The sequence below is a fragment of the Gadus morhua genome, chromosome 15 (assembly GCF_902167405.1).
Source record: "Gadus morhua chromosome 15, gadMor3.0, whole genome shotgun sequence".
In the NCBI taxonomy this organism is placed as follows: Eukaryota; Metazoa; Chordata; class Actinopteri; order Gadiformes; family Gadidae; genus Gadus; species Gadus morhua.
The window spans coordinates 4,053,202-4,068,201 of record NC_044062.1 but is presented as its reverse complement, the minus strand read 5'-3'; the positions used below and the strand labels follow the sequence as shown (position 1 = coordinate 4,068,201).

The 15,000-nt window shown below is 50.7% G+C and overlaps 1 protein-coding gene across 5 annotated transcripts in view; it reads right to left on the bottom strand.

Annotated features, from left to right (window-relative positions):
• The window catches only part of col19a1 (collagen, type XIX, alpha 1), a 66,228-nt gene that overhangs the window by 20,755 nt on the left and 30,473 nt on the right, over positions 1-15,000 (bottom strand). For all 5 annotated transcript variants that reach the window (XM_030378572.1, XM_030378575.1, XM_030378576.1 and 2 more), the window contains 3 exons: positions 14,624-14,653; positions 14,479-14,505; positions 13,892-13,936 (listed from right to left, as the gene is read on the bottom strand). In XM_030378572.1, coding sequence (XP_030234432.1) covers positions 13,892-13,936; positions 14,479-14,505; positions 14,624-14,653 — 102 coding nt within the window. The remainder of the gene's footprint in view (positions 1-13,891; positions 13,937-14,478; positions 14,506-14,623; positions 14,654-15,000) is intronic.

Here is a 15,000-nt window from a genome sequence, read left to right as displayed (position 1 = left end):
AGCACTAACACATCCACTACTGTCACCACCACCTCCAGCACTAACACATCCACTGCTGTCACCACCTCCTCCAGCACTAACACATCCACTACTGTCACCACCACCTCCAGCACTATCACATCCACTACTGTCACCACCACCTCCAGCACTAACACATCCACTGCTGTCACCACCTCCTCCAGCACTAACACATCCACTACTGTCACCACCTCCTCCAGCACTAACACATCCACTACTGCCACCAGCACCTCCTCCAGCACTAACACATCTACTACTGTCACCACCACCTCCAGCACTAACACATCCACTACTGTCACCACCACCTCCAGCACTAACACATCCACTACTGTCACCACCTCCTCCTCCAGCACTAACACATCCACTACTGTCACCACCTCCTCCAGCCCTATCACATCCACTACTGTCACCACCTCCTCCAGCACTAAAACATCCACTACTGTCACCACCACCTCCAGCACTAACACATCTACTACTGTCACCACCACCTCCAGCACTAACACATCCACTACTGTCACCACCTCCTCCTCCAGCACTAACACATCCACTACTGTCACCACCACCTCCAGCACTAACACATCCACTACTGTCACCACCTCCTCCAGCACTAACACATCCACTACTGTCACCACCACCTCCAGCACTATCACATCCACTACTGTCACCACCACCTCCAGCACTAACACATCCACTGCTGTCACCACCACCTCCAGCACTAACACATCCACTGCTGTCACCACCACCTCCTCCAGCACTAACACATCCACTACTGTCACCACCACCTCCATCACTAACACATCCACTACTGTCACCACCTCCTCCATCACTAACACATCCACTGCTGTCACCACCTTCTCCAGCACTATCACATCCACTACTGTCACCACCACCTCTAGCACTAACACATCCACTGCTGTCACCACCTCCTCCAGCACTAACACATCCACTACTGTCACCACCTCCTCCTCCAGCACTAACACATCCACTGCTGTCACCACCACCTCCAGCACTAACACATCCACTACTGTCACCACCTCCTCCTCCAGCACTAACACATCCACTACTGTCACCACCTCCTCCAGCACTAACACATCCACTACTGTCACCACCTCCTCCTCCAGCACTAACACATCCACTACTGTCACCACCTCCTCCAGCACTAACACATCCACTACTGTCACCACCTCCTCCAGCACTAACACATCCACTACTGTCACCACCTCCTCCAGCACTAACACATCCACTACTGTCACCACCTCCTCCAGCACTAACACATCCACTACTGTCACCACCACCTCCAGCACTAACACATCCACTACTGTCACCACCTCCTCCAGCACTAACACATCCACTGTTGTCACCACCTCCTCCAGCACTAACACATCCACTGCTGTCACCACCACCTCCTCCAGCACTAACACATCCACTGCTGTCACCACCTCCTCCAGCACTAACACATCCACTGCTGTCACCACCTCCTCCAGCACTAACACATCCACTACTGTCACCACCTCCTCCTCCAGCACTAACACATCCACTACTGTCACCACCACCTCCAGCACTAACACATCCACTACTGTCACCACCACCTCCAGCACTAACACATCCACTGCTGTCACCACCACCTCCTCCAGCACTAACACATCCACTGCTGTCACCACCACCTCTAGCACTAACACATCCACTACTGTCACCACCACCTCCTCCAGCACTAACACATCCACTGCTGTCACCACCACCTCTAGCACTATCACATCAACTACTGTCACGGCCCTCACCATCACCACATCCAGCAGTAACATCTAAAATCGGATCAACTGTCATAAAGTGTCTGTAAAGGTTTCAAACCGACACTGTGTAGACCAGCTTCTGCAGAACTAACCTTATTAAAAGTCCCCATTCTGAAGCCTCATCCTCACGCACTGATTAGGTTCTCTACGCTAGAAATCTCCGTAACGAAACAGGAAACAAGACGCAGATTTGCCCTTTCCGTTTCATGTGTCTGGCCCAGAGTCTGTGCCCCCCCCCCCCCGCCCCACCCCACAGAAGTTCTTCTGTCACATACGAGGTCTGCTGGGGTCACTGATTACCCCAAACCTACCACCACTGTCACCACTACACCCCCAAACACGAAAACCAACATCACCAATCAACCTCCACCATAGAAAGACTCACTTGTTCAGAGTTCATCTGGACTCTGCAGAGCCCCCAACCTAAATGTACTTATTGAAGTTATTGTATGTTGTACGTCCTGGCACTAAATGTACTTATTGAAGTTATTGTATGTTGTACGTCCTGGCACTAAATGTACTTATTGAAGTTATTGTATGTTGTACGTCCTGGCACTAAATGTACTTATTGAAGTTATTGTATGTTGTACGTCCTGGCACTTAATGTACTTATTGAAGTTATTGTATGTTGTACGTCCTGGCACTAAATGTACTTATTGAAGTTATTGTAAGTTGTACGTCCTTGAATATAGTTCTTAGCATTGTGTAGCGTCTTATCCTAGCTAGCTTTGCAGTGTATGGGGAAGGTGTCAACCTTAACATTTTTAGTGCTTGGCACTTCTATGAACATCCTTACTGTACCGACAGTGATATATTGTTTCTCTTTCTTCTGACAAATGTACTTATTGTAAGTTCGCTTTGGATAAAAGCGTCTGCTAAATGACCTGAATGTAAATGTCAATGTAAATAGAACAGCCATCATCACCACCCCCGCCACCTCCTCCACCACCACCATCACCTCACCCTCCACCCCCACCACCACCACCACCACTACCATCACCTCAACCTCCTCCATCCCCACCACCACCATCACCTCACCCTCCTCCACCTCCTCCACCACCACCACCACCACCATCACCTCAACCTCCTCCACCCCCACCACCACCACCACCACCACCACCACCACCATCACCTCACCCTCCTCCACCACCCCCCCCACCATCACCTCACCCTCCTCAACCCCCACCACCACCACCCCTATCCCCACCACAATCACCACCACCACCACCACCACCACGACCACCGACGACTAACTACCTCTTCATCATCTCCTGCTCGGTAGGCAGAGTCTTCCTCCCCCTGGCCCAGGGCGGTGGTCCGGGGGTCTTCTCCATGCAAGCTGGGCCCCTCCTGCTGAAGCAGAGCGGCAGGTGCACCCCCCAGGTGAGATGGAACGCTTGACTGTGTTGACTGTGAACGCTTCAGGGGCTCTGCATGTTGGCTTCGGCACTACATGAATAATGTTAGCTATACGCACAAACACACACACACACACACGCGCACACACACACACACACACACAACACACAGACAGATACACACACACACACACACACACACACACACACACACACACACACACACACACACACACACACCACCCACACACAAACACACACACACACACACAGACAGATACACATACACACACACACACACGCATGCCCGCGTGCACGCACACACGCACACACAAAGAGACACATACACACACAGAGACACACACACAAACAGAGACACACACACATACACAAACACACACAGACACACACACACGCACATACACACACACACAGATACACACACACACACACACAGACAGATACACACACGCATACCCGCGTGCACGTACACACACACACACACACACACACACACAAAGAGACGCATACACACACAGAGACACACACACACAGAGACACACACACATACACAAACACACACAGACACAGACACACACACACACGCACATGCACACAAACACACACACAAGCACACACACACACACACACTCACTCATTGCAGAATCACAACTCAACCCAGGTCTGCCCGCCAATGAGCTCGAATACTTTCAGGGGGCCGCTCGGGAACAAAGCTTTTAAAAAAAGAGAACCCTCATCGTCGGGGGCGGCCGCGGCTGCGGCGTGTGACACACATTACCTACAACAGTTGCCCTGGGTCACAGGTCCGGTCCAGTCACCCCGATTCAAATGACATACCTCGATGTGGCTGCCACCTTGAGGTCCGACTGACCCCGTCTGACACATGACATTCTATTAGTGTCCGCCGGACCCCCGGCCGACATGGGATACAACATTTTGAAAATGCTCGGAGAGGCATTAGACACGGGCGCGGCAGGGGAGGGTGTAGGGGCAGGGGGGGGGTTGTTGGTGGCCCCGGGGCCCGGGGCGGGGGGGGCCCCCTGATGAATTCTGACACGGGAGCCCTGGGAGGCCACTATGTACCCCGTGCCGTGTCCTCGCGTCGGAACACGCGGCGCTCCCAGGAGCGCACTGCGGGAGCAGGGGTGTCTGCGTGAGGGGGCCCCGGCCCCCGGCTCTAGCAGAGGGCCCCCAATGCATGCTGGGAGGACGTGTTGACCTACATTACCCCTCGTTGAACATGACTGAGGAGCGGGCAGACGGGAAAATATGAAAAAAATAAAAAAAGCGATTCAAAGCGACGCAAAGGAACTGAAGAGATCAAATGCGGGAACACACACGAACACACACACACACAAGCAAACACACACGCGCGCACGTATATAAGTGCAGCGGGTGAGAGCGGTTGAACAATGTGCAATCAAACCCGTGGCCCCTTTCAAGGTCCTGGCCCACTGAATGTGTCGCTGTAATTAATTGGTCGATTAATGTGTGTTTATTCTGGACACCAGTGGATCCAGGGGCTCACTGGGAGAACACAGAGACACACTGATAAATCACAGCCCCCGCCTGGATCTCCCTGCGCATGTGCCCACCACCACCACCACCACCACCACCACCACCCCCTTCCCCCCCGACCCCGACCCACCCACCCGCCCCCCCCCCCCCCTAGCCCGCCCTAGCACCAGCGGCCCCCAGCTCCCGTGGACGCTCTCCTCGCCAAATCCGGGATTCAATTGTAAAAAAAAAACACGAAAACCTTCCTGTAGCGGATCAGGTCAAAACTTTGCTTCATTCCGCCCGCCCCCGTCCCCCAAATTCACTTGACATTGGCTAGATTAATTGCCCGGTGCGTGGGGCAACTGGGTGACATCCCTGTGTAATCTAGGTGTCAAGAGCGCGCCACTCGCTCTCCACTGATGATTTTTCCGGGGGGGACGGAGCAGAAACCGGAGCCATTTTATGAACGACGAAAGGGCGAAGTGACGCGCCGCCCCCTGCCTGTTAAAGGCGCACGGGGGCGTAAACCCACGCCGTAAAGTCTCAGCTGTGAGCCCGGGCCGACCTGTGAATTCTTATCTCTGTGTTGAGGGTCACGGTGACCCCTTTAACTACATATCTGCATCACGCTTCTGTATTTAAGCAGTCCCCTTTCGGAACAGGCGTTCGGCGAGTTATCTGGGGTTAGCACAACCCAGCAGATGGTTATTATCACCCCGCGGTTTTGTTGGAGATGTGGAAACGCGCGGGGCCCGGTTGTGCTACCTGGTGTGACAAAGAATACCTAGTAGAAAGCTGTTTTTGTGTCGCACACGTATTATGCAGAGCGTGTTGCGCTGAGAGCAGTTGTCTGAGTGAATCGGGAGAATTTGTGTTTTTTCTGTGAGCATGGGAGTCAGTTTTGTTCTGAATCAAACGATGTGTTTTGCCTGGTGGAGTTCTCAGAACGGAACCAAAGTGAACCCCTGGCCGGGTTGTATGTTTGTGTTTTGAAGAAGAAAAAGATGAGAGTAATGGAAATGACACATGGAGAGTAACTTCCAGGGTCCGGGCACACTAGAAAGGTACTCCTGGAGGGAATACCACAGATCAAAGGCTGGCCACAGGGGTAAAACATACCGGAGCCACGAGTGTAAGGTTGTTATCGGTTCCACACACACACACACGCGCGCGCACGCACGCACGCATGCACGCACGCGCGCGCGCACACACACACACACACACACACACACACACACACACACACACACACACACACACACACAAACACACAAATACAGTCAAACTTACCCGGCCACACACAAGACATGCCCTAACACACACATAGTCACACACACAAACACACACCTTTATAAACAACCCCTATTCATATTGTAGTAATGATACTGCTACAATAGTAGACGGTACACATCAGCACATTACCCACTAGGAGTTATTTTATCCTGCATATCTACATGCATGTCACAAGCATCAGACGGTTCCAAGCTAAGTGTTGATTTTACACACACAGTCTCACACGCACACACACACACACACACACACACACACACACACACACACACACACACACACACACACACACACACACACACACACACACACACACACACACACAAACACACACCTTTAAAAACAACCCCTATTCATATTGTAGTAATGATACTGCTACAATAGTAGACGGTACACATCAGTACATTACCCACTAAGAGTTATTTTATCCTGCATATCTACATGCATGTCACAAGCATCAGACGGTTCCAAGCTAAGTGTTGATTTTACTCAGCGTGAAAAGCCAAACTCAACTCAGGAGCCAGAAATTGAGCGCTCTGCTCTTTTTAACATGTCAAACATATCCAATGTTTCCCGTTGGCAAATGTTAATATTATGGTAAAACTGGAAGGAAAAAAACATCAGGCATAGCACTTAATTACATAACAGAAGATGATTGAGATCCACATAATGAAAAGATCATCACGCAACCGAACTCATCATTAAAATTGAAGAGGATCCAAACCATCAAACATTTCCAACATCTTTTAACAGCGCTGAGGGCCCGCCGAATCATTCATACATCCGACTTCCTGTCATTGACGTCCTGTTTCCTGTCGGAGCAACAGGCCGACACAAAGTACACCGCACTAAATCCCACTCAAACCGCACGCCTTTTTAAAGCAATTAAAAAATGAACACCATTAACGTCAAGCGGTCAGAACATGGCATTGTTTCGTCCGATTGAGCCACAAGCCTTCCACGATGAACCCGTGACAGCCCACGCCGGCGTGCTTCATAACTCAGCTCTGCGTGGGGCAGGGCCGAGGTCAAACGGCTGTCACCCTCTCTTCTGTGGCCGTGTCATGCCTGCCTCCGACACGGAACCGCTCTGACCACTGCCAAGCCCCCCCCCGGCTCCCCCGGCCCCTCCCCTCGCCTACTAACTGAGTCATAACTCGCTCTCTTGTCAATGTCACTATCTGTTTGCATCGGCCAGCAGACACTCTGTCCAATCTGAGCGAACCCCAGCAGCCAAGTGCACTAACCGTAATATAATATGAACGTCACATGCCGGGCGGGCCTGACTACTCCATAACAACATTTGGCATTTTGTTTTTTATGTGTGGGCAGAAGAGAATCCCAAAAACAACTAAAATGTTAATTCTTGGTACAGCACAAATTAGGATTCTGGGCCATGAAAAGAATTTGCTTAAAAAGCTTACTTGGTCAAATGCCAAGCCATGTTAATCTTTAGAATGAGAATGCATCGATTTGCGTCGCGATAGATGAATAGGATTGACACTAAAGTGACACTTTAGTGCCGGCTTAAACGACCAAAGGAGTTAGGGCGCCGATTTTGATACGGTCGACGCAGGACCTCGTCCATCATGACCTAACCCGCGACGCGACAATGCAGATCATATTGGTCCACGGGTATGTGGCAAGGGGAGGGGGGGGGGGGTAGGGGTTGACATACTGACATCCTCCCCCACCCCGTCTGCTTTAGTCTCCCACACGAGAGCGGTCTCACGGACACATGAAGGTCACAGACATGAGGAGGCGGACGTTGGAGAAGTCGACTACATTCATGTGGTCATCATAACGCAGGAGCTTCCTGCACAGCTGTGTGTCTCGCGCTGATTCTGATGACACACACACACACACACACACACACACACACACACACACACACACACACACACACACACACACAGACACAAGCCCTCAAACATATACAGACACACACCACACACACATGCATACTACACAAACACGTGTGACGCACAGACAACACACACATACACACACGCACACACGCACGCACGCAAACACACACACAGGCACGCAGACAAACAAACACACACGGCGACAGACACACACTACGCACGTGAATAACAAACACAGAGATCACCTCCAGGTTAGCGATTACCCAAACCACCATGCGGTTATCTGGCTAACCCAGTTGCCAAGCACAGGGGAGCCGCACGCAAATGGGCTGCCCTTGGCTTCAGCACCAGCGAACAGTTTCCGCTCGTGGCTCCCGGCACTGGCAGAATCGGACATCAGCAGCAGTAGCCATGATTCTTTTTTACATTCTCAGACATAAAACTAGCGCCCACCAGAAGCTCCAAGCACAGTACTAATGGCTTTGGCAGTACCGGACACGGCTTCTGCATTCTCCTACGATAAACTACCACGGACCAGAGAATAGACAACGACTCCTATTGGTGTTTTACATTCTGCTACATTTAACTACCGTGGACCAGAGAATAGTCTACGACTCCTATTGGTGTTTTACATTCTGCTAGATAACACCACCGTGGACCAGAGAGTAGACTACGACTCCTATTGGTGTTTTACATTCTGCTAGATAACACCACCGTGGACCAGAGAATAGGCAGACATGACTAGATGTTTGCTTTTATGTTTGCTTTAGCTTTCTGCTAAATCACAGGATAAACGCTGTATGAATGTGAAGTATCTGATACCAGAGACACTGTTGTTCTGATACGAGAGATACATGATCTTATGCGAGAGAGACTGTTGATCTGATACCAGAGAGATACATGATCTGATACCAGAGACTGAATATCTGATACAACAGTGACCTTAAATACATTGCACTTTCTAAAATGCTATTTTAACTTTGCCTTTATTTTTCTATCTATTTTATTCTTTTCTTAACTTTGGCTATGTTTACTTTTACTTATCTATTATTTTATTTTATTGTATGACAGTGTTTATACGTGACGCACTTTGAGTCTGCCTTGTGTATGAAAGGTGCTACATAAATAAAGTTGCCTGGCCTCGCCTGGAATCGTAGCAAGGTTTTTTACATTCTGCTAGATAAAACTGTCGTAGACCAGAGAATAGACATGACTAATCCTAGCTAGGTGTTTTACATTCTACTACATGAAACTACTGTAGACCAGAGAATAGACACGAGTAGAATCGGAGCCAGGTGTTTAACCTTCTACTAGATAAAACTACCGTGGACCAGAGGATTGAGCTGACTAGAATCAGAGCTAGGTTTTTAACATTCTACTACATGAAACTATCGTCCACCAGAGAATAGACAGGAATAGAATGGTATTAGGTGCTTTGCTTTCTCCCGGATGAAACTACGGCGGACCAGAGAGAGTGAACTCACCGGAGGAAGAACTAATGACATGCAGCCGTGGACAGTAAAAAGCACAGACCATATCGATTTCTCTGTTCGGACTCGTTTCAAGCCCTGCTGACAGATGGCAGTGTTTTGACAGCTTTGAGAGATGGGGTTCTGACCGTAGACTATACGCTTTGGGAAACATGGTCACTCAGGATGGAGAGAGAGAGAGAGAGAGAGAGAGATGGAGACTTTCTTTACCTCGAGAACGACCATAAAAACCCAAACGAAACCAATTCTGCCCCAACAAAATGTATTTCCTCCCCCTTTGAAAAACGGCGCAATAGGAATGGTTCAAGGGCCCCGTTGAACTTGTGGCAGCCGTCACCATGGCGACGGCTTGACCCCCGAAAAGGGGTCCGTAAGCGGGTCATTGACTTGGGTGTGCGATAATGTTGCCTCAACGCTATTCAAAACATTGCAAAGTGAAGCTAATGCCGACCATTTATCATTAACGACGCTCATTAGAATAAAAAAATAACCCGCGGTAATTGCTATAAAGAGTCACAAACAAACAATGTGGCTAAGAAGTAGATAATTATCGCGCCATTGTTACGCCTGCACCGTAATTATCACCAACAGTGTCTCCTATACTTGGGGGGGGGGGGGAATTAAGTCATGTGTAGTGGGGTTAAAGCAGCATATTTAATCGTCCCTGAACACAGCTGCAGAGGAAGAGTGAGCTGCGGGGAGGAACTGCAGGCTGCGGGGAGGAAGAGTGAGCAACAGGGAGGCTGCGCGGTTGCATCCTGGTATCCAGGGCTCCTCGCGAGTGCAAACGTACTGTACGTCTTCCCAGGAACAAACACGGTGCGTTGCGTGGCTGGAGGCTGCCATCCTCCAACAGAAGCAAATCAAAGGCAGCGCAGCGCTCCCTCAATGTAGAAAGAGGCGCGCCTCCGTTTGATGAATGATTTAATGAAGACGTCATGAAGGATACACGTTGAAATATTCGAGGTCGGCTTTTTTTCGAGAGAGGACGGAAGGCGTGGGCTCACGGGCTTCGCGGCGACGTACGTTGTAACGTTTATCGTCAGGCTCTCAAATTTGACTTGGACAAAATAAAATGTCCGTTACTGTAATGTTGTGCAAAGTTTTAATGCCCAGAAAGCATTCCACTAAAACATAACTAAGTTTGACTAAGTTTAGCCATTAGGCCTCTTTTGTTCAAATATCTGTACGCACGTTTGCATACTTAATTAAACTTTGTATGCGATGCATGGATTGCCCCTCAGAAACCCATCCCTATAGTGTGTGTGTGTGTATGTGCATGTGTGTGTGTGTGTTTGCATGCTTGTGTGTGTATGTGTGTGTGTGTGTGTGTGTGTGCATGCGTTAGAGTGTGTGTCTGTGTGTGCGTGCGGTTGCGGCGAGTGCTCTCAAAGCACTTACTTATTAATCCAAAGCAAACCTCCTGACTTACCCGCGGGCTGAACCTGTATCTAAAATGAACCTACACACGGAGCCAACCTCACCCCCCCCCCACCCCCCTCACCCCCCCTTCGTGCCAACTGCCAAAGTGAAGTACGCTGATGGGAGAACCTGGCACAACATGAATACAGCCGGGCCGGGCTTCCAGTTCTGTTGCTGTGTGTGCTGGCGAGGGTGCGAGCCCTACGCATGGGATTCTGCTCCTATTTCAGGCTCCCGCGCTGACGTCAGCCGGCTCTCTCCATCGTTTGAAAAACAACAGCGTGATGTGTTTTTTTTTTGTGGGCATGGGAGATTTTTCACACAAACACAAACACACACACACACATACACACACACACATACACGCACATGTGAACACACACGTCGCTGTCATGGGCCAGGAATCGAGTACAACAATCGAGGTGATTCAATAGAAACTGTTCATTATGGGCACTGGTAAATATTTCAGGACAGCGATGCCACAAAATCAAAAGGCTATTGTTTTTAATTGGCTCTGCCTATTGTTTTCCTTGCCTCCCACCCTGCGCGCAATCCCGTGCCGTTGTGATCCATAATTGATTGGAGGGGGGCATTCACATTGGCACGTCCAGCCTGTCGTTTGCGGCCACGCATTAAACAAACTGTCTGTGAAGCCTTAGCCTTTATCTCAACCCCTTATAAACCAGCGCTGTCACACAGCGAGTAGGGCCAGACACGGGGTCACTGGGACGGGGACGGGGTCAATACCCCCGGCTACCGCTTCTGCGTTCTGAGAGAGGGACGGGCGATCATTTACACGCCACCTCTGCCCCCATCTCCCTCCCGGTACCCACGTCCTTCACGGACCCTTGAAGCGCTCCAAGGGCCTGACATCGGCCACCTTCTCCGCGGTGATAAATTGAAGTGGACGTCGCCCGAGACGATTCCTCTGGCGGATGGCGCCACGGTGTTGCCTTCTGCGCCGTTCTCCGTAACGCTCGTGTCAAAGTGTGCCGTTTAATCGTCATGGCAGCCACGGCCTTTTGGTCGTAAGGCGACATGTTGTAGTGGTTGGACAAGAGCCGCTAATTGGGCGAGAGCCTCTTTGCTTGCTTGTATCAGCTGGCAATTAGCAAAAATGCCCCCACGGATAATGCCCCAACGGCAAACCAGGCAGGCCTCAAATAGACGGTAAGAAAGTGTAGAAACACAGGTTGGTCAACAGCTTACCGCACTAGCATGTGACCGTAGCTAAGAATAAGAAGAAACCTTAGCACATTAACAGTCCCCGAGAAGTCAGCCCAGTCATCGATGACTGGGTATTAATAGAGCAGCAGAGATGTGCGTTGTGCAACGACAACAGCCAAACCAAAAATGTCCAATCCCCGAGAAATCGGCTCATATTTTAAAGGGAGAACTTATCAAGCCGTAACTGTGTAACTGCAAGCCTTGCTTGGACACTAGAGAACGGTAAAACAATCTGCAGTACACTGACTTACTGCACCGCAGGACCTGACTTTGATTGGCCCCCAGACCAATTAAGAGGGTACAAAAATTGCCAGGAAGTGAAAGTGCCCCATGGCATTGTGGCCCTTTGATAATAGGTCGGACACAGACATTTTGTTCTTTTTCTTTATTCGGTGAGGGATACACTCCGACTCCTAAGGACAGAGGTGGGAATGTCTGTCGAAAGACTTTGGATAGATAGCCGATAACTGTGCTGCTGCTCCTTAGTTGCACTGGGCTGGCTTGTTTTGCCTGTGTTGATGTTTGCACCATGCAACGTGCAAACATAATCCCCCCCGTCACTGTGAGCGCATGCAAAACCATCAGCTGTTGTGGAATACAGCACGGTCCATCTCGATCGCAGAGCTTTAACTTCGTCCTGTCCTGGGCCTTTGCGTGCAAGTCTTTTGAGGAGGTCTGTGTTTCCAAACAGAAGGGTGGAATGCTTGAAATCTCCGTCCAGATGCCTGATCCAGTAATGCATCATGTTTGTGCTTTTATAAAGAGGAACATTTCTCTGACCTAGTTTCGTCCGTGTAATGTCCACCAAAATATATATTTAGATATTTTGCCAAGGGGGCTGCCATATGCTCTGGCGCGAGACCGCAATGCTAGGGAGACGCTGGTTACGACATAAGAGGCAAAGAGAGGGCTATCAGGATCCCCTCGACCAATGAAAGAACACCCTTTACACCTGTTGTTTCGAGACCTTAATTCAACTTTAATGACGCGAATCAACAGCGTTCGTTGGACAGGCTCGCCTTTCCGTCTTCCCCGTAATATACGGACATTTGTAAAACATTAAGAAGCTTTTTCAATGACAACTGGCAGCGGACAGTTGAAAGAGGACTTTGGGCAACCGCAGTGTAACCCGGCTCCATTAAAGGCACAGTGCCCTATTGTGGTTGGCTCGCTGGCAGTAAGAGCCGCCAAGCTGCCCTTAACTGACCAGCGCGCCGGGTGTTTCATTAGATCCAGTTCCATAAGGCCTACAGTGCCATAATCACAGGCCTCAAATAGAGGCGCACGGTGGTACTTCATTCATTCGCCCGCGCTGTATCTCACCTTCACCCAATCGAGGCCTTCGGGGGGGGGGGAAACCGAATACCGCCTTCCTCACAGTCCACAACGGGATCCCCGCATGTGCTGCCACTCATTCTGTGTGTGTGTGTGTGTCTGTGTGTGTGTGTGTGTGTGTGTGTGTGTGTGTGTGTGTGTGTGTGTCTGTGAGTGTGTGTGTCTGTGAGTGAGTGTGAGTGTGTGTGTCAGTGACCCCATGGCCGACAAGCTCATTAATTAATTGTCACAGTGTCACGGCGGAATTCCCCTTCCCCCCCCCCCCCACACACACACACCCAAATGACACGCAGTGTGTCCTCTGCTGTCTCCCACTTCCCGGTGTGTCTACACGGCATCACTCCCCCCCCCCCCCGACACCACCCACCACCCCCGCAGACACCACGCCCCCACCACGCCACACCCCACCGATAGGCTAAACTGCACCCTGCCTTCCTGCCCAGCGGGGGGGGGGGGGGGGGGGTCCCGGCTCGGCTATATCTACGTTGGCCCCCCTGTTTATGGGGGTAACGAGTCCCCACCCACCCCCCGCCAGGCCACACAGTGGGGGTGGAAAGCTTCTGTTGACTCACCCTCTTGCCCTCTTTGCCTGGCTGTCCCGGTGTCCCCGCGTCTCCCTGTGAGGGGGGGGGGGGGGGAGGGGGGGAGGGGGGGGGAGAGAGAAGGGATGAGACGGGGGGGAGGGGGGGGGGGGGGGCTGCGGTGGATTGGCGGGGCAGTTGGCAGCGCCGGGGTAGGGCTTACAGCATGCTGCTTGTAAAGCTAATGGGGACAGATGTCTGCTCCACATGTTCCCGGCAGATCAGTGGCTAACGGGCTTACTTTGGCAGAGACGGACGGACGCGTGTGCAGCTCGCTGTGTGTTTACATAGCTGGATGGGGTTTGTGGCGTCGTGGGGAGCGTGTGTGTGTGCGTTTGGACGCCGTTGTGTATACAGATGAGGAAATACTGTAGAAAACGATGACTAGTAATGTGTTAACAGTGAGTAGGTAAACATGAAAGGGTAAACATGATGATAAGCTGGCTACATGGGTTGTGTGTAATGATATAATACCCCATATCAGACGTGGAGTTTGGAGAACAATGATATTTAGATTTGCAGTCTTGTCTAGTCTTGGCTTTAGATGCAGAGGGTGTTGTCTTGTTTGTGTGGCTTACCTTCTCTCCTCGCTCTCCAGCTGGGCCCTACGGACAATTTAATAAGGAGAGTAGGTGTTAGACCCGATAAAGGAATGACAGCATTAAAGATTATGGAACAGCAAAGGATGTTTCCACGTACAATGCATCAAAAAAACCAACATACCTGATCTCCTTTGAGGCACTTGCCTTCAATCTGAAAGAAATAAACAAAAACAGTAAATCAGTCAACCGGGAACAGAGACCTTGACACACGTTGCACCACAGAAATACTAAGCTAACAACAGGCACAATCAAAGAGTGCTGGTGGCCATTGTGGTTCTGATCCTTGACCCCCGGCGACCTTAAGGAACAAGTCTGGGGCCCACAGGGGTCGGCTCTGCCCAAACAAGACGGGCTCCACTGGCACCGGCTCCCAGACGCCTGCCCGACAGGGGCCACAGAATGGAAGCTGGGGCCAACGTCGGCTTCTCCACTTTCAGATACGAGGCCAGTAATTGGTGTCGCCTTTCGATCGGCATCCACGAGTCAAATACTGTTGAC